The sequence below is a fragment of the Ammospiza nelsoni genome, chromosome 16 (genome assembly GCF_027579445.1).
Source record: "Ammospiza nelsoni isolate bAmmNel1 chromosome 16, bAmmNel1.pri, whole genome shotgun sequence".
NCBI lineage: Eukaryota > Metazoa > Chordata > Aves > Passeriformes > Passerellidae > Ammospiza > Ammospiza nelsoni.
Genome location: NC_080648.1, coordinates 19192482 through 19219924, shown reverse-complemented (window position 1 = coordinate 19219924; position 27443 = coordinate 19192482). Strand labels below are relative to the sequence as shown.

General features: G+C 41.3%; 1 protein-coding gene across 2 annotated transcripts in view; it reads left to right on the top strand.

The window, feature by feature from the left end:
- The window catches only part of JAKMIP2 (janus kinase and microtubule interacting protein 2), a 38836-nt gene extending 11609 nt beyond the window's left edge, over positions 1–27227 (top strand). The window contains exons 4-22 of one of the 2 annotated variants that reach the window (XM_059483615.1): positions 939–1148; positions 2035–2133; positions 2846–2992; positions 4718–4858; positions 5761–5817; positions 7654–7773; positions 9251–9379; positions 10373–10456; positions 10757–10819; positions 10988–11086; positions 12452–12550; positions 12884–12937; positions 13688–13753; positions 14585–14653; positions 15650–15727; positions 16336–16539; positions 17766–17831; positions 18517–18589; positions 23153–27227. In XM_059483615.1, the coding sequence (XP_059339598.1) occupies positions 939–1148; positions 2035–2133; positions 2846–2992; positions 4718–4858; positions 5761–5817; positions 7654–7773; positions 9251–9379; positions 10373–10456; positions 10757–10819; positions 10988–11086; positions 12452–12550; positions 12884–12937; positions 13688–13753; positions 14585–14653; positions 15650–15727; positions 16336–16539; positions 17766–17831; positions 18517–18567 (1836 nt within the window). In that variant the 3' untranslated portion in view covers positions 18568–18589; positions 23153–27227. Of the gene's footprint in view, positions 1–938; positions 1149–2034; positions 2134–2845; positions 2993–4717; positions 4859–5760; positions 5818–7653; positions 7774–9250; positions 9380–10372; positions 10457–10756; positions 10820–10987; positions 11087–12451; positions 12551–12883; positions 12938–13687; positions 13754–14584; positions 14654–15649; positions 15728–16335; positions 16540–17765; positions 17832–18516; positions 18908–23152 lie in introns of those variants that run through there. The other variant, XM_059483617.1, reaches the window with a different exon arrangement.
- Positions 27228–27443: the final 216 nt, after the last annotated feature.

Genomic DNA, 27443 nt, shown 5'->3' with positions numbered 1-27443 from the left:
CAAAGGGTTAGATAAAGAGCATTTGCATCTGCACTTGCAGCTTTTTGGTTTTTCCAGCCTGTGTTATAGTGTCCTAAACACAATAAAACATGGCAGGAGAGGAGAAATCTTTTGGGTTGGCCTTGGTGCAGCCTTCAGTAATTTCTGTGGAAAATTAACAAAAGGAAGCTCACACCAGCAAAGGTGACTTGTTTCCCTGTGTCGTGGTTTAGAAACTTCCCAATTTGTGCTCCCACTTTGACTTTCCAAACCATACTGACACTTGCTCACTCCCTATTTCCTGCAGTGGGCTAGAGAGGGGAATCGGAGGCACAAAAGGTAAAGATGAGATCACAAATTGAAGTAAGAGCACTTGACTGGAAACAGCAATGAAATATGTACACGAGAGAGGAGAGTGACTTAGGTGCAAAATGGTCACCGTGGAGCCTCTGACCTGACCACAGCCATGCTACCCTCACCCAGAAGGGAGTCCTTCCCCCATCCCCAGAAAATGACATGAGATGGTATAGAATAACCTCTGGCTATTGCAAAAATTAACCTTGTCCTGGCCAGAACCAGGACACACTGTCATGCGGAGAGCTGGTCCTACTTGTAATGGTAGAAAGTTGAGCTTGAAAGTTGGAATTCAAGAATTTAGAATTTAAGTAAAATAAATGGGAATTTAAACTCTGAAGAATGATACCACCACCTTCCCCCCCTCCCCAGATTCACAGTCTGCATCCTAGAGGTATATTCTTGTGTTGCCAAAAGGCTCAATGAATGTGCTCCTGTGCCAAATTATAGGTATGGCTCAGACTGTGTTGTTTTACAGGCCTGGTGCAGTATGGTAGAGCAGATTTGAAGGGTGATCACTGCTCTTAAGTAAATCACACAATACAAATTGGAGAAATGTTGTTGCCTTCACATGGTAATACTGTTCTGGTGTTTCTTTCATTCAGATGGATGAGATCAAGGCTAAAGACAGGATCATATTTTCATTGGAGAAAGAACTGGAGACACAGACAGGCTATGTGCAGAAGCTGCAGCTGCAAAAGGAAGCTCTGGATGAACAGCTCTTTTTGGTGAAGGAGGCAGAGTGTAACATGAGCAGTCCCAAGAGAGAGATCCCAGGAAGGGCTGGAGATGGTTCGGAGCACTGCAGCAGCCCTGTATGCAGGTTTTACTGGTCTCTGCAAAACAGTAGCGTGGATGTGTGTTTCTTTCTGACATACCTTCTCAGGCCCTAGGAAAACATTCCCAGTCATTCATTACGGACAAGTTAATGTCCATAGAGTCTTCAGAGGGCATGCTAGTTGGACAAAACTTTGTTTTCATCAGTTGTTCTAGTCACAAATATAACACATCCTAAATAATCAGTGCCCTTTTGAAAGAATCATCGATGAACCTAACTACCTAGAACATGCATCCTCAAAACCAGATAGAATTACCAGGATGAGCAGGGAGGGGCAAGGAAAACACTGGGCGTGGAGAATCTGTGAGACCCTTAGGAGATCCTCCTCTTTGTCTGTTTCCCACAGACAGCCCTTGGGTGTCATTCACAAAGCACACAAGTCACTCATTGTGTGACTAAACAGAAGATGTTTACACAACCAATGCATATTTAAAAGCATATTTTCATATATACAAATGAGAACTAAGAAAGTGAATGTAATTGATACAGAAAGGGTTGTCCTAGCTTTTTCACCTGAGGTAGTGGCTCAGCTAATAGAAGCAATCTATAGGAAAAGGGAAGGAAATTTAGAATCTTTTAGCTTTTTTATCTCTGTCATACAAATTTATCATCTGTTTGGTTGTTTTCTCTTAATTTTTTTAATGGCTTAAAATTTTCAATTAAAGTATCCCCAAACCAGATGCTTTCTCCTTAACATATATATATATATATATATTTGCCAACATATTCAGGACTCTGAAAGTCCCTAAAGATAATTTGTTGATGATGACAGCTTAGGTTGACTGGTTTTTTTAAGGGTTCTTTTCCCAAGCATGTGTTTTGAAGAGAGTCAGTAGCTGTGTGACATTGTTGCCCATGCACAGGACTTGCGCAGAAACCAGAAGAGGATAGCAGAGCTGAATGCCACCATACGGAAGCTGGAAGACCGGAACACGTTGCTTGTTGATGAACGAAATGAGCTGGTATGTGAGCTTTTGCGCTGGCAGACAGAGGAGGTTGAGAGCCATGGGGAAGGGAAAGAGGGGGGGAGGATCCAAGGATAAAGCTGGGGATGAACATGCCTTGTCCATCCATCAGGCCCGTCACTCAGGAGGCTGAGGAGGACTTTTTATCCTAGAATAAAACAGTAATGTAATAATAAAACGTAATTGAAATTACGCGAGTACAAAATCACAGCAGAGGTTGAGGCAGCAAGGCTTGTAGGACTCTCTGTGAATGCTTCTGTTCCCTCTGAGCGCACAGCATGTGCTTGGTAACTTACCTTGTACATGATGAGACTTACCTTGTAAATGAAATAATGTCTGTTAGGTCTGTAGTCCAGTATTTGACCAGGTTGAAAATACTGAAGTACTGAGTCTAGGAAGAATTGGCAACTTTGAATTGATCCCTTTATCTGATTGTCTACTCTGTGGTGATATCTGTGTGTTGAATCAGGACCCTGGCTATTTAACCTGTGTATATTCCTACTTCTCTGCTTAAGGATGAGGGTGATAAATTGAACTCCTATGGGTTTTTTTATTCCTGACCTAGAAGTCTTAATGCACTCCTTTCATATCAGTTTAGCCAGCTTCAATGTTCTTTATGTCATAATTGCAAAATAGATGTCAAGATTACAAATTAAACGTATATTTATGTGTCTCTCATGACAATTATTAATTGCTATTATCAATCCAGTTGAAGCGTGTCCGAGAAGCTGAGAAACAATGTAAACCTCTTCTGGAAAAGAACAAGTGCCTCACGAAGAGAAATGATGAACTTATGCAGTCTTTGCAGCGCATGGAAGATAAACTCAAAGCAGTCACTAAAGAAAATATAGAAATGGTTGGTACTGAAGAGCAAAATGAGTATTACTGGAGGATCTGTGTGTTGGTGGCCACATCTGCATAATGCATTATGTATATGAATAGAGAATATGCATTATATATAATGTGTAATACTGTTGTTAAGACAGAGCCATGTTTTGGTCTGTATTATTACAGATTTGCATACCATAACATTGTGTATTATGCATACATGGGCAATATATTTACATGAATGTATAATCACAGTTAATTATATTTTTTAAGTTAGAATATTGAATGTCAATCATTTAAAAAAAACAAAAGAGGAAAATGTTATATCATTGAGGCATGTCCTACTGTGCTATTTTTTATCTGGACCTCAAAAAGGAAGCTGTTAAGAGTGATGTTTTCAGCCAGAATGACGTTCTTGCGTCACGTACACGTTCCTTTTAGAGCTGATGATGACAAAGTAAACTTAAGGTATGGCACTAAGCACATAGAATCTTTCCATGAAACATATGCATGGTAGGTGGATATGGGAAAGGAAGAATGGTGGTGTTTAAATCTAGTTAGGGCTATACATTTCCTATGTCAGGGCCATATGAAGTGGGGTCAAAACAGTTGTGTTTGTATATCCTTCAGATGGGATTGCCTTGATTATCAGTCTGCTTCCAGGCCCTATATTCCAACACATGCACTGATGTGGCTTTGGCATTAACGAAAAAGGAGGTGGATGTTCTGGGTTGCCAGATGTAAGCTGGCAGACTGAGACGACTTCCCTTGCTAAAGGTGTTCATGGACCTTGCCCTGACCTGTAGTAGCCACTGTCCTGAGCAGGCTAAGTGCCCTGCAATGGGAGCAGCTTTCCTGCTGATTAGGTGGAGCTGATCAGATTCACTTTCCTGTCCCACGGAAAACAGACTCTAGTGTTACACAGTTAATCCACTTAAGGACTCTGCAATTTACCCGTGCCTAGAAGACAGATAAACTTATTGCAGGTGTCATGGATCAGAATTATTCTTCCACAGCTGTGGCAGTGCAGATCACAGTCGCTTGGAGTCTCCCACAGCAGAGAGAAAGGACTCGGGAATCTGCATGCATTAGGCATCAGTGGGCAGTACCACTGGTGCATATCTGTGGACACAGTGTATATGTGCTCAGTTAGCTCCCTGACATCTGCTCTTCACACTATGGATGCCCAAATCACAAAAGCTGTTGGTGGCTAGAGCAATTCTCACAGGTTTTAGTCATCTCCTTTCCCACATATGCTCAGGAGCAGGCAGGATATTGAGCTGTGATTACAATAGATCTGTTATCACAGTTTTTGCCTTTCTTCCTGGTGTGAATGAATGCATGTCTTTAACATGAGTAAAGCAGGTCCATTGCCTCACTGTGTACGGTCCTACATTGAATGTCAGTAAGGTCGTGAGAGTAGATACTATCTGCCTACCCACTGGACAGGGGACAGGTTCAACTCTATTTGCCACACGTGGCCAAGGAAGAGCTAGGGTATGTAGAGGCTGTATTGCCACATGGTAACTAAACAGCTAAAGCTTTATTGTTCTGGTTGAAGAACTCAGCTGTGCTGTGTTATTTTATTGTTAAGAAGTGCTGATGGACATGAATTAAAAAAATTGGTGTAGCTGAAGCATATTTAAAGGTCTGTATAGCTTAAATAAAAGGTGATGTTTAGTTTTTAACTGAAAGGTGGTCTTTTAATTGCTGGATCTTATTTTATCTCTTTTATCTTTTCTTCTTACCACAGAGAGAAAAAATAACATCACATCCTCCTCTAAAGAAATTAAGATCTCTCAATGACCTGGATCAGGCTAATGAGGAACAAGAAACTGAATTTTTAAAGCTTCAGGTCATAGAACAGCAGAACATAATTGATGAGTTAACAAGGGTATGTCCATAGCACAAGGAAATTAGGAATGATTGCTGTGTACAGTTTATTGCTGATAGTATTTTTTCTTATAACTAGAGATCTGAGCATTAATACCTTACCGTACCTGCTTTTAACATCCTCAGATGTTTAGGTGTAGGTGTGCATGTGTGCAGTTTACTGAATTTGTAGTGGAGCATCAGCCCCTACAACTCAAACCATAACACTGTGAATTGAGCTCCAGAACGGAATGCAGACTAAGAGCTGTGGAGCTTGGTTAGGTACCTACATGTTCACGAGGCAGGACTGTGCTGAGGTGTTTTACCATTATAACTAAGTCATGCTTAAAAAGTTCCCTTAACAGGAGGCTGGCCCACAGTGCTATATCATGTGCTGGAAAAGCTTGTACAGCTAGACAGTAGGTTTCCAATTCTTCTGTCATTTAATGCTGACAATTCCTTTGTCAGTGAACTTTGCATTATGATACTGAGGAGGAGAAGGATTCCAAAACAGGCTGTTGTTTCTTCCGGGGTATCACTGCTAGGAATGGTGAGATCGACACTCCCATCATTTAATGCCTTTGAGACAGGGGCAGCATCTCCTCATCATGGAAGGCAGACAGCCCCTTATACAGTGCCCAAAACCATGCACCAGGCGTCCCAGTGATTTTAGAGGGCAATCCCTGAGCTCCTTTTGTTTGACAGCTGCTCAAGGCAAATGCACAAAGGTTTTTTTCAGGTGGATTTTAGGTGACACACATACAGATTTGGATATGAATCCTCCCTTCTACCTGGAATCAGATTCCTGTTTGAACATATGGACAGAGTCACTGGAACTTTTATTATTTATTTCCTCCATGTATTTGGCCATCTGTCAGCTTTAAAGAAGAGAAGAGAGAGTAACTTTTTAATCTTACTTTCTAGGACAGGGAGAAACTCATTCGTCGGAGAAAGCATAAAAGGAGCTCAAAACCAATCAAGGTAAGATGAAAAATCGTTTCTTATTTACAGTATTCAAGTAGGCTGTGTAGGAAAACACACTTTAGCAATCTGATTAAACAGAGCTTTGTGGATTATAACATCTGCTTTAGTGATCAGGTTTATAAATTCCTTAGTTACTTTGAGAGGGCTTTTAAAATCCACTTTGAAATTCTGTTAAGGGTGTGCAGCTATTTTATTTTCAGCAAAAGGGTGTGCAGCTATTTTATTTTCAGCAAAATGGGGCTCCTGTCCCATCCGTTGTCCTTCCCACACCTGCCCCCCCCACTCAGTAGTAATAATGGTCCTTCCATTTGGTATCTATAAGTATGGTCTCAGGGTCTGTTATACTGAGAGGTACTAGCATTATCAGAGACCTTCTCATTTTTTTTCTTGCAATCTATTTTTCACAGCACATATGGGCTAAAGCCAAATCCTTGTGCATCTCTATTCTTCAGGTGGAAATTTCTGCCTGAGATACTGTGTCATTCTCTCCTGCTCAGTTCTACATGCCTTTGACTAACCTTTGTATCACTCTGAATTATGTTAAGTCCAAAGCTGGTATAATTTACAACAATTTTAGAGCTGAGTAGTCAGGAGTGGTTCGCATAGCTCCTTTATCAGCTAGATGTGAAGCATGACTTTGCAGCATTCATGTCCCACCTCCAAAAAGTGGAAATAGGGGTTCCTTGGTTGCATTCAGTCCTCCAAGGACATCCCTTAGTATGTCACCCATGTTCTTTGAAAGTCACACAGCATTATCTACACTGGGAATTTCAGACCAGTAAATCCTAGCTGTGTCATCACATTGTTTCTGTGTGGGTTGCGAAATGGTGTACAGCAGACACAGCAATATTTTCATCAGTAAATTTTATTTCTAAACCAGAGATTATAACATTGGAGAATATGGCAACTGTTTTCACTTGACAACACAATGAGCAAAAATTATAATACATGCAAAAGCTAATTGACGTCTTCGCTACATGTTTTTTGTGTGATTCAAACTCCAGGTTTGGAAGGTTTTAACCTGTCAGCAGAGTGAAAGATGTTGCTAAGAAGAAGTGCATCTTAATTGCTCATTGATCAGTTTGTCTTCAGAATTATCCATGAGCCGAGTATTTAAATGCTCAAATTGGTACCCTGAAACCAAGCCTTCAGGGTCAAGCATCTGTGTCTTCACAGGACACGTCTCACAGTTTTCATTTGATTTAATTCAGCTACGAAATTGGCAATAGGGAGGTGTCAGACATACAGCCAAACTGTGGAGCATGAGCAATTGTTTATAATGGGTGCCAGTTACCTTAGTCCTGGAAAGATGCAATAAAAGTTCCTTCATGTTAGTTTTGTATTAGCATAGCTTTCACTCATATGATCCAACAGCAATATCAGCAAGAGAAGCACCTGGACATTAAAAGTATCAGCAGTGTCTGTGAGAGAAGAAGGAGGGCTGCCTATTCTACCCGTGTTTCTAGCCCTTATGGTGTAACCTTTGCACACTACACTGCGCTTTGCATGTTGATAGATGTCTTCTGAAGAACTTCTTGGTTTGCAAACAATTTTCCTGCCTTCCAGCAAGGGCAGAGACTTTTCCTCTGGCATGTTGCTGCTCACATTAGATTTTCCAAATAAACTGAGACAGACCCTTAGAAAAATTAGTCTGCAAACTTATTCTCCACCAGCACAAGACCTGATCTTCAATGGGTTTCCTTTGAGTTTGTGTGAAGATGGTAATTGCAGGGGTAGCCCACTGTTCACTTTTCACACCTCATCTTTTAAGTAACTAGCAACTGCCCCCTCTGTTTACATGAAGGTTCAGAAATCACACTTTTCCTTCTATAGAGACATGTGGTGGATACGGTTTTTGGGTATGATGATGATTCTATGGACTCTGAAACATCCTCTGTGGCCTCATATAGAACAGACAGGACACCAGCAACCCCAGATGATGATCTGGATGAGGTAAGATCTGACTCTTTCCACAGACAAGTTACAGGTTTTCAAGAGATGACTTTGAAAACAAGCTCTCAGGCTCTCAAGAACACTTGGGATTTTATAGTGCATACTGAGTGATAAATACTTTTTAAGTTTGACTTTAATTTTGATTACTCCTATACTAAAATGCTGAGAGTTTCTTCCACAGTATAGTCTGTAGAGTCTTTGATATGACTACCCTGCAATTTGAGGTGTTCTTTTTTCCTCTCCTCTTTCAAGGAAACATATCACATTTCTTGTAGCTTAAAGACATACCAACGAGTTATAGTGAATGGGATGACATCATACTGGTGACCTGTCACTAGTGGGGTTTTGCAGGGCTCCATCTTAAGCCCTGTGCCCTCCGATTTCATCATAAATCACTTGGACACAGGACTGTAAGGGATACTGAGCAAGTTCTGCTATGATACAAAATAGGGAGGAGCTGTTGACTCCATCGAAGGCCGGGAGGCCCTGCAGAGAGACCTCGATGAATCAAGAGGGATGGGCCATCACCAACCAGATGAAGTTCAGCAAGGGAAAGTGCCAAATTCTGCACCTGGGATGGGGTAACCCTGGATCTGCAGATGGACTGGAGAATGAGATGCTGGAAAGTAGTGCCTTGAAAGAGACCCAGGGGCTGACAGAAAGTTGAATATGAGTCAGCAGTGGCCTGGCAGCCAGGGGGCCCACCCAAGTCCTGGGGGCATCAGGCCCAGCATTGCCAGTCAGTCAAGGGAGGGGATTGTCCTGTTGTTCTGCTCTGCTCTGTGGTGATCTCACCTTGACTGTTGTGTGCAGTTTTGGGTGCCGTAATATGAGAAAAATATTAAATTGCTAGAGAGTGTTCAAAGGAGAGCAACAAGGATGGTGAAGGGCTTTGGGGGGAAGCTGTATGAGGAGCAGCTGAGGTCACCTGGTCTATTCAGCCTGGAGAAGAGACTATGGGGAGACCTCATGGCAGTCTCCAGCTTCCTCATGAGGGGAGGAGGAGGGACAGACACTGATGTCTTCTCTGTGGTGACCGGTGACAGGGCCTGAGGGAATGGCGTGAAGTTGTGTCAGAGGAGGTTTAGGTTGGATATTAGAAAAAGGTTCTTCACCCAAAGCATGACTGGGCATTGGAATGACCCCAGGGAAGGGGTAACAGCACCAAGCTTGACAGAGTTCAAGAAGTGTTTAGACAACTCTCTCAGTGACTCTTGGCGATGGTGCTTTGCAGGGCCAGGAGTTGAACTCAATGATTCTCGTAGGTCCCTTCCAACTCAGCTGATACTGTGATGTAAATGCTGTATAATCTCCCCATTTTTTAATTTCAGATCACAGCAAGCTCACTGTGATCCAGAACACTATTTGAATCAAGACCTGTAAAGCAGCTACTGTGCTTAACAAATCACTTTTGCATTCTTTGCTTTGACAGTGCTTTGCTCTCCATGGCTTAGACATGTCACTTCTTATTCTTCAGGGTTTAGCAGCAGAAGAGTCAGAGCTGCGGTTTCGACAGCTGACGAAGGAGTACCAGGCCCTGCAGAGAGCGTATGCACTGCTGCAGGAACAGACAGGAGGGGTCATAGATGCTGAAAGAGAAGCCAGGGTCAGTATTTGTTTGAGAGTTACAGTATTTCATTGCTGTCAGGACAAGAAACCCTCAAAGGGACATACAATGGAATGGTGCTACATACAGCATCCATAACACTGAGAAATGTCTGTTCACTCATTTACTGAGTACATTTTGAAAGAGAGTGACCATTAAGAATGGACACAATCACTCAGTTTACAGGAAGCTGTCCTCCACCTGAACCTGAAAACTGCAGTCAGGCAGGCATGCCAAAGCAGACAACTCTGCAGCCTGACACAGAATCACAAGGGTTTTCTCATCATTTGTCTAGGTGTGATGGGACTTGGGTTTTAAAGGCAAATGAAGGCCTGTGGGTTTTCACAAAGGCGCACATTGCACCAACTTTAGGAACACCTGAATGTTTCTAACAGATAAGTGCAAATTACATTTAAATTTTAATATGATGCAGGCTACAGTAAAACTTCCAAGGCTAAAAATGTTGTCCCTCTAATAAAATTATAGAATCATTCAGGCTGGAAGGAACCTCAGGCAGTCTCCAGCCCAAATTCTTGCTCAAAGCAGTTAGCTGTGAGATCATACCAGATTTTTAGTATTTAGTTGAGTCAGCTCTTGAAGAACCCCCTGGCAGTTAAATTTGCCTCTTCCCACTACCTGTTGCCACTCTGATCTGCTAAGCACTTTTTTTGTAATTTAGGGATTGCCCCTTATGAGGGTCTTGGAGCAGAGCACCCCAAATACCTGAGCTTGTGTTTTGCTGTTCCGATGCAATCCATGGTGGAACAGGCTTGGGTGGGGAGTTGGGGCTGATCCACTGCTCTGTTCTCTTGTGTCATCTGTGTGTCAGTCTAAGGGGTGGCACAAAACTTCACCAAGTCAGAATCTTTCTAATGGTTGCTCACTCAGTGGAACTGACAGCATGAAGCTAGGCTCTGCTGGTCTTGGTTTCCTTTTTATACCAGTCATATTGCTGGCTTTGTTACTCATTAATGTGGTGCTTGACTTCAACAGGCTCAGGAGCAACTTCAAGCTGAAGTCCAGAGGTATAAAGCCAAAATAGAAGATCTGGAGAAAACTTTGGCTCAGAAAGGGCAGGTAAGTAATTCTTGTGTGTTTTTTCCCCTATTCTGTATCTTACCCGCTCTGCTTACAAAATACCAAGCACAACTTGGTATAAACTTCCATGAGATGTAATGTTGCCAGTCAGTAAACATGCAGATCTGGCAAGTTCAGAAGCCTTGCTACACCTTGGTAAACTTAAAATGTTGTTGTTCTGTAAAAGACAGCTTGTTCCTGTAGGATGTTAAAGCCTGAACATTGTGACTCCAATGTTCAATAAATGTGCACAGCTTATGGAATTTGACTATTCTGTAATACTACTACTTCATTCAACAGGACTCACACTGGGTGGAAGACAAGCAGCTTTTTATTAAGAGGAACCAAGAGCTTTTAGACAAGGTATGTTCCAAAGGTTTGCATGTTCACTCTGAAGGGTTATCTGGATCCTGTGAGACATCTTAAGTGTTTAGATTTTGCACAGGCTATGCTACCTCAACTACTACTCACCAAATACTTTATAGTTCTTGTAACAGTCACACAGGTCATGATTTTACATATTTCTGTTAGATAGAGAAAACGGAAGCAGAAAACAACCGTCTGCAACAGGAGCTGCAGGATGCGCGAGACCAGAACGAGCTGCTGGAGTTCCGCAACCTTGAGCTGGAGGTGATGCATGTGCTTCTTGCAGTAGAGCTGGTAGAAAATAAAATGACTGCACTTGCATGGACACCGGCTTTAATCAAGGATTTACACAAGTGTTGTAGCAATAAAACAGAGTAACAAATCAGGCCTAGCATTTTTAATTGTGAGCTGAAGTATGTCAGCTCTAGTATCCTGGAAATAGTAAGCACCATGCTCAGCTGGTTCACTTTAGCCTGAGCCAGGTGCCCAGTGTGCAAAGGTATGCTTAACTGATTAACATGAGTGTGCCTCTTAGCTGCCACACCTGTGGGCATGATTTTTCTAATACTTGGAGATGCCTGTCTGCCCATGTATGAGTGCTGTTCCTTTTGCGGGCACTGGACACATTCCCTGTTGAGCAGCTCTTACATGACCTGCAGTGGGTGCAGTCTCTCAGGTGACACTGGACATTGGTGCAGGAGCTTTAGAAGCCTCTGCAGGACCTCAAGCTTCCTCTTCCCAGACTGCCTCTAGTTCCAGACTCTTCTTTGGAGTGCCAGCCAACCAAAATTTCACCTGCTCTCTTCCCCAGTGTAAGATGGTTTATTTTTTATTTGTTCTTTTCAGTTGCTGTCCAAGGGCAAATACATTTGCCACACAGAGACCTTCCTGGTTCTCATAACTTAATGCTGTGTCAGACTTGCACCTTATTCACAGAACTGTCCTACAGTTTTACCTGACGGCTGTGTTTCCATATGGCAGGGAGCTGAACTGATCAAATGAATTACGTATTCATAAACCAAAAATATGTGTGAAAGTAAAGTCTAATCTTTACTTCCATGCTTGCCTGAATACCTGAAAGGAATGAGAAATAGCATCTTCAGTTTTTTTTCTTGTCTTTGGTCCTTTAAAACTGCAGAAATATTTGTAAATTTTAAGCAATAAAGGTCTATAAATAGCTATGTCGATCAGTTTTTTTGAACATATGGTTTTCCGCAGATGTTAGAATGTGTAGCATACCAGGATGAGGAAAATATGTAATCTGAGTCTCCCAATATCTGAAGTCAAACACCTGTTTCTAAAGGGAGTACTTACAATCATGTACAGTTGTTCAACACTTAATAAAGCAAATCACTTGAATCTTAGCTAGGTGACAGCCTTTCCACAGCCAGTTTGCAAATTGGCATAATTTATCAAATAATTTCCTGTTAAGTAGTTACGTTAGATTTAGGATCCTGTCCGACTTGGCTCACTTTTTCAGACTAGGTCTACATGATTCTTTCCTTGGCTTATAGAATGAAGAGCTTGGCTTTGCAAGCCAAGCATGATAGAAACAGCAGCTATGGCATTCTCTATGTGCATCTCCTTCATTCTAATAGATTCTCTAGCATCTATTCAATTAATTTGCAGGAAAGAGAGAGACGGTCCCCACCATTTAATCTCCAGATTCACCCATTCTCAGATGGTGTGAGTGCTCTACAGATCTACTGCATGAAGGAAGGGGTTAAGGTAGGTCAGTTGTATAAAGGAGTGCTTCTCCCTAAGGAGAAGTGGGAGGAGTGGTGGGTGCTGCCCATATAATCCATTACAAATAACTCCACTAGACTTTAGGTATTTAAAAATGGTCTAATGTAATAGTGTGGTGACAGACACAGTTCAATTAGACTCAAAATTCTCTCCATAATGATAAAATCTGGTTCAAAGGCAATTGAAATCAATGTATGATGCATTTCCATAGGATAAAATAAAATGGTTGACTTCCATGTTGTTCATAGGATAGATGGATATTACAGCCATGATAAAAGGTGGATGCCATGCCTTTACCTTACTCTCTCTTTGCAGGATGTCAGCATCCCAGACCTTATAAAGCAGTTAGACATCCTAGGTGATAATGGGGTAAGTTGAAATGGGAGATATTTTGTCTTTACAAGCTGCATTTTGTACAGTGCGGTAAGTTTTATGTATAGTTATGACTATTTTCAAAGATACTTGTTAAATTATGCATCTGTTCTGTATGGTTTAGCAGACTGGGAAGAATGTCCAAAGACTACTAACATTTGGGACTGGGCCCTGTTCACTCAGGAAAACACATGAAGGAATTCAGCAGTCTGAGTAAACCACTCTTCATCAGGACTAGGATTCTTTCTCACAGTTTCACAAATAGGCAAGAATTATCAAATTCCCTGTGGCTTTCTAAGAGGGCATAGCTGCCCATGTAAAAGAGATGCTGTATCTCTGGCCGACATTAGATACATCTTAAAAAAGTTTATAAGAAATAAAAACAAAAGATCATTATTGTCTATTCATGTGCTGATGTAGATCAGCACTGTTTTTACAAAAGCTTTAATGGAAATTCAGCTTTGTAAAACTAGCATGAAGACAAACAAATGGGTCTAATTTTAGTTTACATTTCTCTTAAGGTGTAATGGAATGAATGATACAATTAATCCATATCATGTAGAAAGGCAAAACTAGTGGTCTTCTTAATATAATATGTGAACAGGCTCTGAATGTTTCAATGGAAACTGAATACTCAGTACTACAGGTATCCTCTGAAAACTGTAGAGCTGGTTTGTAGGCTGGATTGTCTTTGTTCATGAAGGAAACTGCTGCCAATTTTCCTCTTTCCTGTTAATCTCTTCACAGAATTTAAGGAATGAAGAACAAGTGGCCATAATTCAGGCTTCCACGGTATTGTCCTTGGCAGAAAAGGTAAATCACATGCTTGCTTTTCTCACGTGTTATCTAAAGCCTCATCTGCGCATTTTCTGCCCTGTTGTTGTCATCAATATCGTTAAACTTTCTACTGTTGGGAGTATTCCCCAAATAAAATAAACTGTGCCAGCATAGTCCCAAACACCTTGCTGGAGCAGCAAAAATAACAAACTGAGCTGACCCAAGCTGTGTAATGGAAAAAACTACAAATACAAAAATAATATGAAACAAAACTTGCAATTGAAAACCAAATGAGAAATCATTAGAAATTTAAGCTGTAATTAGATAAAGTTTGGGATTTACATTCCTGAGATTTCTAAAGCTTCCAAAAGCATCTGTATGCCAAAATATCACTGAAAGTATGTGTCTGTATTTCTTGTTTCAAAAATTAGGAAGAAAGTGGAGAGTGATTAAAATTGCTTTCTAAGGCTCAAATGCAGCACACAGATTTCAACATGACAGCTTTCAAGGATTCTGCACAACAATGCCTCTGCTTCAAACAGAACTGCCATAAAGCCAACTAAGCTATTTTTGAGATGCTATAGACCCATTGTTGGCCTTTGTGCATGGGATGGAGTGGGTTCCTTGTCCATCAAAGGGTGTGTGCTTTTCCATCTTCTGGTGACCCAGCAGTGGTGATCCTTTTGCTTGCTTCCCTGCCTAGTGCTACATGCAGACATCATGGCCTCTGTCACAAACAGCCTCAAGATAAGCCCGCAGCAATAGGCTGCTAAAAACAGACTAACAAGATGCTGTACATAGCTCATTTGGCACTGCTTGTGTGCTAGAAAACACAGCAGGTTACAGGTCTCATTGTCTTCTCTCCAGTGGATCCAGCAGATTGAGGGAGCTGAAGCTGCTCTGCATCAGAAGATGATGGAACTGGAAAGTGATATGGTAAGAAAACTTTTCTTACTACACGTTTTAGGGACACAGATTGTGTCACACTTACTTGATGTGCCAAAAAATAACTAGGAAAATGTATTGACAAATGAACTATGCACCTTTTGTCTGATTATTGGTGAATCCATAAAATTGTTCCTGGTCCAGTTCACGTGCAGAATAACAGTAACAGAAATAGTAAAAGTTTAAAAAATGCCTCTCTTTCTACGAGGATGACTGTTTATTAACAAGTACCGAGGGTTCAAAGGTTTCTCAGTAATTTTCAGAGATGCATGCATTGTTTGTCTCATAAGATTCACAGCCTAAACATCAGCTATTGTATTGCATTTTATTCAGGACCAGCATGTGAGAAATTGTTGAACTGAATCATAACACTGTTGGCTTTCATTACACACTAAGTAAAGTTAATATCTTACCCTGTTCTTATTCGAGTTAATGGCAGCAGCCTACAAGATGAACAAACGTAACTACAAGAATTAGCAGTAGTGGCTTGTTTTGTTCCTGTGATATGTCTGTACTTAAGTCTGTTCAGCTTAAGGTGGACTGATAAGATAAAGCACAGCAGCTGCTCCCAAGGAATGTGAATGTGAATGTATAGTTAGTTCCTCTTTAGTTCAGTCCACTTTTACACCTCTTCAAAAATAAGAGGAGGCACAAAAAGAGCTGATGCCAGAGGAAGTATCTTTAGAAAAATCACAAAGAACACCCTAAATTTCACTACTGAAATGCCAAACAGTACCACTGAAGCCAACAGAGAGGATGGATTTAGTTCCATGTACATCAGACATATTCACTTACAAGAGCAATCTACAGCTATTTGCCCTTCATTCTTTTCTAGCTGAGTCAGGTATTAATAACTCTGCTGAGTATCAGTCGAAAACCAGTCTTCTTGTCCTGCTGAATTAGATATCTGTAAATGATTTGATAAAACTTCTTAAAGTATTTGGAGTAACTAATTTGTTTTTCTGTCCAAATGATCCTTCATTGTAGGAGCAATTTTGCAAAATAAAAGGTTATTTGGAGGAAGAATTAGACTACAGAAAGCAAGCTCTTGACCAAGCGTACATGGTATGTACAAAGGAAATTCTGCAGCACCTACTGGCCAGCTCTGCAATAGCACGCAGATTTTTCTTGAATCAGGAGGAGAGATTTTTGCTTTTTTGTTAGTACTGGATTTTTAAAAAATTGTTCTTTCCTCTTTCTTCTGAGTACTAGCATGCAATCTGCACAGCTTCAACACAGTAGCTCACCTTTTCATGTCATAAAAAGGCACATCTCCTGAAGTCTGAAACTCGTGTCAGTTTAAGGCAGATATTGCTCATTAATATTGGCTTGTCCAGCTGGAGTTTTTTAGGGCAACAGGTGGAAATTTTAGAATTGGTGAAATAATTTACACTTCAGATAGAAACATTCCGTCCAACTCTAACTCCATAAAAAAAGAGTAGAAGTGAAGGATTTCAGTGAAAGTTAATATTAAAATACTTTAAAAATAAAAGTTCCTATCCTTTTTTCAGAACATAGAACCATTTTCTGAGTTTAGTTTTTCACATTTTTGCACACTTGAGCACAGGGACTGCCTCTCATGCAGGGGTCTGAATCTGCCACCAATCCCCAGTTTCCAATGTGCTTTAAACCATGTTTCATCTCTAATTGACTTTTGGTATTGCATCAACCAGAGGATCCAGGAGCTTGAAGCCACCTTGTACAATGCTTTGCAGCAAGAAACAGTGATAAAGTTTGGGGAACTACTCACTGAAAAACAGCAGGAAGAGCTGAGGACAGCAGTAGAAAAGCTAAGACGTCAGATGCTGAGGAAGAGCAGAGAATATGATTGCCAGATTCTTCAGGAGAGGATGGAGCTGCTCCAGCAGGCTCATCAGGTAAGAAGAGGAAACCACACACATGTGGTATCTTCTCAGCCTTTCTTTGTAAGAACACAATCTGAGCTCAAATCTAAGCAAGCTGCAGGCCATGAGGGAGCTTGGCATCCAGCTTTTTGAATTGTCTCTTACTTTGTTTTTTCTGTGCATGCAAGCACACATGATACTAGCTTGTGCAAGATTATTCTGGCGTATTTTGAGTTTTAAAATTCTAGCCTTAAGTTTTCATCCAGAATTCTGTCTGCACAGTTCTAGCTTTGTAATAAAAATGGTCATCTCTAGTTACTGGACTGGGCACGAGAGAAACGGAGTAAATGCTGCTGGCTCGTATGGCACAGGAGAGCTGTCTGTTTTTCCAGATACTACTTGTCCCTCCCAAGTGGGGATTTGTACTTTTCACTGCTGAGATAAGGTACTGCATTTTACCTTAAAAGACTGTTGTTTGCTGCTCTGCAAGCTGTGAGGTCCCAGAGCAAAATGGCAAATTGTCACAGCACATTGAATAACATGAAAGCTGCCCCATGAAACAGATCTGACTCAGACATTTATGGGAGTAAGAGAAGAAGCACATCCCCAGTGGTTAGGGGGAATTGGTTCACAGGAAGGCTCAGCTCTCACAGTTTTGCCTGATCCTGAGTTGGGCACTTGAGACTGGGTCCACCTTTTGATGCCAGGCCTTTGCAACATAAGAAGCTTCTTGATTTTAAACATGCCAGCTGCCCCGAGGGACGCTGCCACAGCAGTTTTGGCTTCTCGGAATGACTCTGAGCCAGCCTCAGTTGGAAGTGGCTGAGAGGCAAAGGAAGGAGGAGGTAGCCAAGCAACAGAACAGGGGGCTGTGGGCAGAAACTGTTGTACGAGACGTTCCACCTGAACATCAAAAAGAATTTCTTCATTGTGTGAGTAACCAACCACTGATCAGGTTACCCAGGGAGGATGTATAGTTTCCTTCCCTGGAGATATTACTTATCAATCATTTATACTAATTTCTAGCATTTAAGGATCCAGATAAATATATGCAGGATCATATTTTGAGCATTTGCACACAAGGTAAAGCTGTGGTTTGGCGGGATGAGTGGATCGAGTCACAGTGTGACACAAGATTGTCCCTGCCACAGAAATGCATTTGTTGATTTCTAGGGTTTTGGCCCTTGGAACATTAAGCTACTTAAGTGGGATAGATTTACTGAGAATTCAGTATATATGCTTTCTTTTCTGATTTCCAGAGGATCCGAGATTTAGAAGATAAAACTGACATCCAAAAGAGACAAATTAAGGATCTGGAGGAAAAGGTTGGTTCTGTTATCCTTTGAAGCGCACTGATTAACTTTGTTTTGAAAGTAGTCATCCAGTTCTCTTGAACTATATGAGCTTTTTGTTCTGCTCAGTCAGCTGCACCTGTTGGTGGTGGTCCACTGTCCTTTCTTTTCAGTTTGTGTCAGTAGATACAGACTTTAATCTTAAAACACTACATTACATTATTAAACATGTAATGGTGAGTGTTTGTTATGGGTGTGTGTAGGTACATACATGTACACATATATGTACACATACATGTGTACATATATATAAGTTTATATTTATGTATTTATATATCCAGGCTATTTCTAGCATGGATTGCAGCCTCTGTCTTTTAACATGTTTAAAAAGACCACACATGCTGTTTTTGTTACCTAGCTTTATGACTTGTCAACCCCTGGGGTATCATGATGTGATAGTTACACCTCAGGCTTTCAATATGGTGCCAATTGTAATCCATCACCAAAATTATTTGGATCTGTTTTCTAAGCCTGGGAGGTGGTGTGGTACTTACAGAAGTAATGAGGGTAACAGTGTTACCCTCATTAGTAATGAGTAACAGTGTTTTCTGAATTAATAAATACTCTAACTGAGTTGTTCTACAGAGTACAAAAATAATTCTGATGCTTACAATGCCATTATCTTTAATTTTTACACAGTCTTATTTTTCTTCTGCAGTTTCTATTTCTGTTCTTGTTCTTCTCTCTTGCCTTTATTCTTTGGCCTTGATGTCAATGTGCCTCTTGGAAAGGTAAGACTGTTTTATTTATTTCCTCAAAACTAGCACTTCTTGCACAGACCGGAGGATCACATCCTTGTGTGTTCTTGTGGATGTTTGGAGTCAACAAATGCAGCAGGTTGTTGTCGATTTGCAGTAGTTCACAGTAGGGGGTTGTTGTACTGCCAAGCTGCTGGTGATATTGTGCTATTCATAATTGTAAAAATAAAAGCTAACAAGGAATTTCACAGTATCAAAAAGCCAGGGGAATTGCAGGGGAAATTTAATGTTGATGTTTACAAAGGGATGCAGATGGAAAACAGTTAAAATAACCTCAACCGTAAACACACTCTGAACTAGCACTGAGGAAGGAGATCAGGATTTTGAAACAAGTAGAGCAGCAGCTCTACTTTTTAAAACAAGTGTCCCGTAGCAGGAAAAATACAAAGAAAGACAAGGAAGAATGATCAACTGCTGAGAGACAGGAAGGGAGAGATAGAGAAATGGAAGGATTTTTCTGGCTCAGGAAGTGACACTGGTGATAGGAGGTATTGGAGAGGTCTAAAAAATTTGTCATAGAATGGATGGACGGACGGACAGACAGCTTGCTATTGTTCACCGTCTAATAGAATCAATTACCATGTAACAAGCTTAAAGAAACAAAAATTCATAGTTAAGGGTACAGGTGGTAAAGAAGTCTTTCACGGTATGCTTAGCAGCTGAAAGTTCTGAATTCAAAAGGTAATGTGAAGATGGGGAAATAAATCAGAGAACTATAATGGTCCCATTTTTATCTGTGCCTAGCCACTTCCAGAACAAGGATGCTGGGCTAGAACAATTTTTCTTTTGATCCAGGATAACAAAAGTAGAACACAGCATAGAAAACATAATGTTAAAGTCTCAAGAACATGTAATGACAGCATAATTTTCTGATTTGAGGACAGACCCATACCATTAAATTTCTCAGTCTCTCTTGGCTCTGGCTTCAGCTGTGTTAATGAATAATTCCTCTCCTCTCCACCTGATAAAAGCTGAGATACAGTTGTGTGAAATATGTTCTGCCCTTCCACCATTTGTACCAGCTCATTTTTTGTTTCCAGATACAATTCAAGGTATTGATTATAATTAAGTGGCATGGGTCATGTTTGGTGGGTTTTCCTTTTCCCTTTAAGGAAAAGCCCCTACTTCGTGTTTTATTTCAGCTAGATCCAAGCTTTCATTTGCAGTTTTGTGCTGATGCAGAGACAACTCTCAGAATTAGTCACTTCAACTGGAATCCACTGTGTCCTTGTTTGGCCAGACCTCAAAATGAATGTTTCCATGGGCTGAGGCAGCAATATACCTGGAGGTTGGCTTGAATGGGGAGCAACCCATAGAGAAGAATTAGGAGAAATGCAGACAGATCAGGGATCACAGGTCTTGTGAACAAGAGTCAGTATCATTATCAAGTTGCTGCAGTTTCAAACATACTGCCTTGATCCAGTGATTATGAAACACAATAACTTATGACTGCATTAATTGTGTTCCTACTGCAGGATTTCTGAGAACCATGGTACACCATAGTATAGCTGTGAGATGTTTTAGGTATCTCTGACTGGTGGAAGTTTGACTTCACAGTTTCTTGCTTATTCATAATGGAGAAAAAAATTAGAAACTCTTCTGAAGTGACCAAATTGTGGACAGAATAATTTTAAGAAGCCAAGATTTTCACAGTACACAGTAGTAGCAAATAACTTTCTATGACTATGTCTTTTGCTGTACCACAGAATCATGAGTCTAGACCAAGCAGTCAAGCTAGAGGGAGATTCCAAATTAAAAAAAAATATTGGATTTAAGGTGCACCTTGAAAAATCACAGGAACTTGTAGTGACATTTGTGAGAACCTGCCTGCATGACTTTTTTCCATTTGCCTGTACTGTTGTCCTTTTTTCGTTCCTGTCACAACTGAAATAATGTCCTTGTGCAGCATATGAGAAAAACTTGGGCAATAAGAGGTTCAGAGTTTTCTATATATACAGTTTGCACCTACATTTTCCACCAGTGTGGGTATGGCATTGGTTCTCTAATGAGTATTTGCCTCTTCTAGTACAGCTACAGAATTGGTGAGCTTTTACGTCCTAGTATTACCAATACCAATCTGCTAATACCATTTGCTAATAACACTTAGGTCCTTTTGGCCTAATTTTTGAGGGCAGGTATTGGCTGGTTAGAAAAGCTAATGAGATGCTTGAGGTCAGAACTCCATATTTTTCCTAAGTTCTAGGAGGTTTGCTATTTTTCACTTGGAGTCATCCTGCCTCCATGGGCTGCTGGGTCCTGTTCAGCTCTTGCTCTTCACGGAGCTGATGCACATCTTGCTGTCATGTTCATTGAACAGGACTAAAAATCAAAACAATATAAACATTTTTTGTGCTGTCCTTAAGGCATACATGACTGTCCCAGCTGCACAATTGACCGATGTCATTGCAGGGGAACTTACATGGATCCATTAGGGATTGTGTCAAGAATTCACTTCCCTCCTCACGCCCTTTCTCTCTACCCTCCACCCTCCATTCTGGCCCAGTCTCCTTCAATGGGTTTTCCTCTTGTTTTACATAACATCTAAGGTTTAGCAGGTGTAAATCCCTTCGAGATCACTTTGTTGAGCCCAGGAATGCTGCTCTAACTACAATGCCAAGATGAGTTTCACTCATTGGAGTCACTGTTGCTCCATAATGGCTGGTCCCTGGAGCACACAGGGGTCCAGTTCCCCATAGAGAAGATGAGAAGCATCAGCAGGAGCTGAAATGTGGGTTACAGCCCCATAAAGCCTGCTAGGCAGTTGTGGCACTCCTAGGACCACTCAGGAGGTGAAGGGTTCTTTTGCCTTTCCCATCCTTCTTTTACATATTTGGCTTGATGAACATCAGGTGGGGATCAACAAGACAGATTACGGTGAGCTGAGTGACAGAGGAAAAGAGCCTTGACAGTGGTGGAGATACAGTGACTTAGAGAATCGACATTGACTGTGAAGGTGGAAAAATCTTACGGGAGAGGTGTGTGTGGGGGATATATAAACTCAATGCTTTTCCAGAGGATCTGCACTGCTGTGAACTCCCTTGAACTGTAAAGACAGCTGCAGCAGGCCCAGCATCACAGCACGCATGATACCTGTAGAGTGTTTTACCAAGGCCAGTCACTCCACAGGTGCAAAGCATCAAGTCTTGTAGCAGTTCCTCAAAAACAAGGTAATGGTAAGCTCCTCATCCCCTGCCTTCACCCCTGCATTTTCCTCTATGGGATCCTCTCCCCTCAGTACCTGAGGGGAAATCTCCAGACACAGGCAATTTGGGAATGGTGTTGGCAAGAAGGAGAGGGATTTTAGCAAAGTCATATTCTCCAAGGCTGGAATACATGGAATTGGAGAGAATAACTAACATTGATTTGTGTTGCCCATTCACGTTAAAAAACACCTGCCTACCCAGGTGATTTAATTCAGCAAAGGTGAGCACGGCATGGGGAGTGTGCCATCAGCATTTCTTCTTACAACTACTGAGCTGTATATTTTGTCATATGTATAATATACTATACATATATACTACAACACTGCTTTACTTCTACTGGATGGAAGTGAACTGTCATAGCCTTATCATAAGGGACTTCATACAGATCCCTGACAAAACAAACAAAAAGCCCAGCTCATCTTGGGGAGCCACTTGATGGTGAAAAGTCTTTGGTTTTGTTCATGCCTTGGTGCAGTTTATCCTTTGCCAGTCTTTTAACCAGGAGAGAGAAATCCACAATGTGGTCACAGATGATACCTTCTGGTTTCCTTCTCACCCACAGTGAGCACTTGACTCACTGCTGTACTGCAATAACAAAGGACAAGAATGTGCAAATGAAGGAAGCCATGTGCAGCAGATAACAGTATCCAGACCAGAAGCGCTGTCATTCCTGTTTATATGGGATTTTCCTACCTGCATTTTCTCTGTGCTTGTGAACATATGTATTCACTTATTTGTGATCACATAAGGAAGTGTGGTCTGTGTGGATTTTGCACCCAGTGAATTTTACTATGTAGGCTTAAATGCTGAGATAACAAAGACAAAATATGCCCTTTTTTCCCTGGTCTCAAACCTGAGAACCAAAGTTATTTTCTATAGGTAAGGTAGGCTTTCTCAGAACATCAGCAGTTTCTGTTTGCCTCAGTGCTGCATTAGCCAAAATTCCGGGCTTGCTCTGACACCCCAAGGATATTGCCTGCTGCCATGGCTCTTGTTATGGGTGAGTTGTAGGCAGCTTTGGTTCAAGAGTCATTGAAACTTATGCATACTACTCATGTGAACATGCCCATGGGGACTTTTATGCACCTCAGGGTTGAACTTCGTGGGGTTTCAATGGACAAGCTTATCAAAATACACAGAATTCTCACAAGTACTTTTCATGCAGACAAAACCAGTTTCATACTGATAGCTACAAGAACTAGCCTTTTCAGCTTCCTGATTGATATATTGATTCTATCTTGGAAAATCTGGGATAGGTAGGTAGAGGAACTTAGAAACTTATACCTTATCTGATACAGATGTTCTTCTTTTTTTTTTTTTTTTTAACTTTTAGAGTGCCCGACCACACAGATAAGTCCTTATAAAGGCAAATGCTTCCACCCCTCGATGAAGAGAATATTGTTTACACCTATTTTCAAATGTATAAAAATGAACAACCTGTAGCCAAGACTGCAACCACCTTGTATTTTAAAGCCATCACTCAAAATTTGTTACCTGACAATTCCTGTCTAAAGCTATGATATATGCTGCATCTAATGAAATCCTGTATGTTGAAATTACAAAAGGGGAAGAAAAATAAACTGATAACCTACATCACCTAGGAAGAACTTAAAGGGAAGGGACCACTTTCAGCTGATCAAGTCAGTGTGTCTTGGGCATGGAACCAAAGTTACAATTGAAAAATCTATTCCTGCTGTGCAGGGCAATCATTTAAATGTTTCCCTGTCTTCTGACAAATGGATCAAAAATGAACAGATGAGAGTAGGAGAAACTCAAGAGATGCTGACAACAAAGTGTTCAATTTGAAGTATGTGGCTTTCTTGCTGCAGGGACTCCTGCTCTCCCTCTTTGGTTTTAACCTCAGGAACAAATGACAGCTGCAATGTGGAAGGAAGAAAGGAAAAAAGCCCAGTCTGTGTTACTGCAGGGTGGGCAGGACAGATCACCGTGTTTTGTGCTTGAGATTGTTACACAGCGCCACCTCCCTTGGCCAAGGCATGGAAGAAGAGGGTGGATGGCATAAGGAGGGTTTCCAGTGGAGCTGAAGCCTTATCTCTCTTCACCATCCCTCCATGAAGAACAGCCTGTCTATTATCAGATACTTTTCATACTCTTTAAAGACTGCCATTGAGATAATAAAACCAAGACTATACTTGGTTTCACTATAGAGTAACCACTGAATTGGACCTACAGAATAGCTTCTGAGAAAGAAAAGAGATGTTGGAGGACAGGGCAGGGAGGAAAGCTAATCTCCTTATCCATGTGACATGATTCACAAAGCATCAGCTTCCAACTGTTTTGTCCCAGCTTGGAAAAAATGTTTTGGTTCAGCTTGTCAACTGACTTTGTTGGCTTCCTGATCAATGATACATAGACCAAAAATGGGGAAAAACATTGTGAACACAACCTTATTACAGATAAGAAATACTGCTAGTCTGTTTAGATTTTTCCACAGTTAAGAGTAACTAAAAGTAGTTTTCATTTGAAAGCATTACTTACCTCTGTAATCATGAAGCCTGGAACCCAGCCGTGGTGCCTCCCTGAGGTCATAGGTCCATGCACCCATCACTTTGTCAGAAATGTAGGTCCATGCACCCCTGCAGTCTTTCAGAAGAGCACTCCCTGAGGAGCACAATGCCTGCAGCAACCACGGTGAGTCCTGTGCTGAGGGAAGGAGTGCAGCCAGCTGCACCCGCCCTCCCTTTCTCACTGCTGGGCTGACAGTGCACTCCTCAGTGCCTCTGGTTTCATCTTCTGGGGAACGGAGTCCTGCCTGTTCAGACTTTGGATTCCTGTGGCCAGGCTCTATCTGCAATGGAGCCTTAATTTTAACTGGAAGAAATGGATTTCTGTACTAAAAACTAGCAAATTAAGGGCCAAAATACAGCTTGTGCATTATTTACACCTTCAAAGCAGGGATCACATGTACCAACATCTTACGCACATCAGAAGCTTTTAAAGAGCTTTCGAAGAGTTTTTCAAAGATCTTCTCCTTTGCTTGCCTGTTTACTTTTACAGACAAAGCAGCTGAGGCACAAAGCAGTGAGGTTACTTGCCGGAGCAACTCAGCACATCAAAAGCAGTTCCTTAGCCATAGGAGGGAGGGAGTTTCTCTGGTGTCAATGATGCCTGCCCCTCACAGATACCTTTTTTTTTTTTTTTTTTGGCCAGAATAGCTTTTAATCAGTAATGTCCATATGACTAACTGCATTGCAATTTCTCCACAAAGACTGCTAACATCCTTATTCTTTGAGTGCCAGGAGATAGTGTTAAACCTTCCATGGAAGATTAGAAGTTATTAGCAAGTGATTTTTTTTCCTGCTCCTTAAAGTTAATTTAAATTATAGAATGATCACATCTTCTTGAAACACTGGCTCAGCCAAGGGGTTTACTGAGTTCTGGCACCAAGCTGTATGTTTGCTGGCTCATTTTTAAAGAAATATGCTTGTAGGTAGATACGTTACATGACTGCAGGCATATTGCATGTTTTTTTTTCAAATTCCTTTCCCTAGCAGAAGACTCTGTGAATAAGGTTGTGCTTTCCATGAGCTAGCAGTTCAGTCCTGAAGCTCTGGAGTTGGGCCCTGAAGAGTGGTCCCACTCCTGTGACAGCTGGAGATTACTGAGCAGCTTAACAGCAGCTTGTTAGCTAGAGGGAGCTTTCTCTCTGGTTGTTCCTTCCCACCTCACTCTTTTCTCCTCTGTTGCAGCATCAGGTAATTTGCCACCTTCAGGTGGCTTTCCTCAGTGTTAGGGCTGGCAGTTAAAGCACGGAGTTCTTGCAGAAGAATTAGCAGCTCTTGGTTTCAGTGATGGTGCAATAACTTCCACCACTGGTTTGGTTTAAAAAAAAAAAAAGCCTAGAAACATTTATTTCAGGCAATCATACAGGTTTATGGCACAGTTAGAAATGCACACTTGTACAACATACCTAACTGGTCTTGTGGCAGGCTTCATTATTTAGACTCCCTAAGTCATGTTATCTTGTTTAATTTCTCTTTTTTGTCTTATTTGCCCTCCCTTACTCCTGTGTGTATACATATGCATGCAGGTATTGCATTGCCAAGGGTTCAGGGTGGGATGGGTGCTGGTAGTCTGACTGCAGCAGACCTGGATCTGCAGACTTTTCAAAGATTGTTCTTCCCTCCAGGGAGCTGAACCACTGCTGCTTTACTCTCATTGCAGCATAACACATGCCATGCCTAAAACACACATGCTGATGTGAGTTAATGGAACTTTCTGCTATCAGCTAGATAAAATGAGTTTCATGTCTGTGTGTATATATATATACACATGTATCTATATGTATATGTACATATATATACATATATATGCATATACTTACCAATTCCTGATTGTATATAGAAATATTGCTGTAGCTTACAAAGGTATACTTTAATCTTGGCATGGGGAACTGAATCCAGATTATTCCTCCAGGTTTAGTTTCACATCTCATGGGCAGCTAATTTTTTGATTCTTTTTTTTGATTCTTCACTGTCCTTTGACTGTTAATCCTGGGCTTTCTGCTGTTCCTGATGTTCATTGAAGCAAAGGATTGAGAATCCTCCCTCAGATTAGTCACTGTAGCCAACCTCCCCTCCCCAAAGCCAACAGCAAAAATAAAATCAATGTACTGCAGCCTTTGAGGACAGCGAATACAGCCCTGGATCCCTCCCGTGCATCCCTTCGAGGCTGTTCAGGAGTGGCAGCACTCCAGGCTATCCATCCTGCCAGAGCAGAAGGTGAGCCACAGAAGGTAGTACAAATCAGCTTGACCACAATTTGACTTGCTTTTTTTTCCCCCCAGTGACCAAGTTATGAGACTTTGAAGACTATTTTTTGAATTTAAACACTTCAGATGAGGGCCTGGTTACGTGACATGAGTTTAGGCAATTGGGGTTGCGGTAAGGAAATGGTACTTCTTGCAGTGTTACCAGCATGGCTCACAGGTCCATCCTTTCTTACTGATGTGCCTGGAGGACAAAGGAGAATTTTCTTTAAGGTGTTGTTAATCGTCCAACCAGCTACCATTATATCAGTGGGAAACATCCGCTGGAACCCGAAGCTTTCAGTTCTGTGGCATCCCATGAGGACTGTCCAGGCCAGGCTCTCCTGACATGAGCAGGGCTCAGAGAGCACTCAGCTGCTGGTGATCCAAAGGGTTTTTTCTTCCCCTGCCCTCTCTCACATCAGCACCTCTGTGGTTTTATATATACTTTTTGTTCCAGATTTTTTTGGTGTCTATTCCAGAACAAAATTGTAAATTACTTGCAGAATGACCCTTTGATAAACATTGGACATGTACCTGTACTATATGTATTAACGTGTAGGAGAGAATCCTTATTGTATGTAAAGTTTTATGGATGGTTATTTTTTAATTTATGTATTTAATATAGGATTCAATGACCTCTGGTGTTTTAGTTTGTATAAAAAATAAAACAGCAGCATTTTTAAAAAAAAACAACCAACACTTGACGTTCACGGATATATTCAGCATATCTGGAGCTGGTTCAGAGGAATCACGTTCAAGCTGAGTTACGGAGGCACTTGCTGGGGCGCGGGGCTGGGACACAGCAGGGGCTGGGGAGTACACCGATTAAAGAGTGAGCGAGATCCTGGCGCGA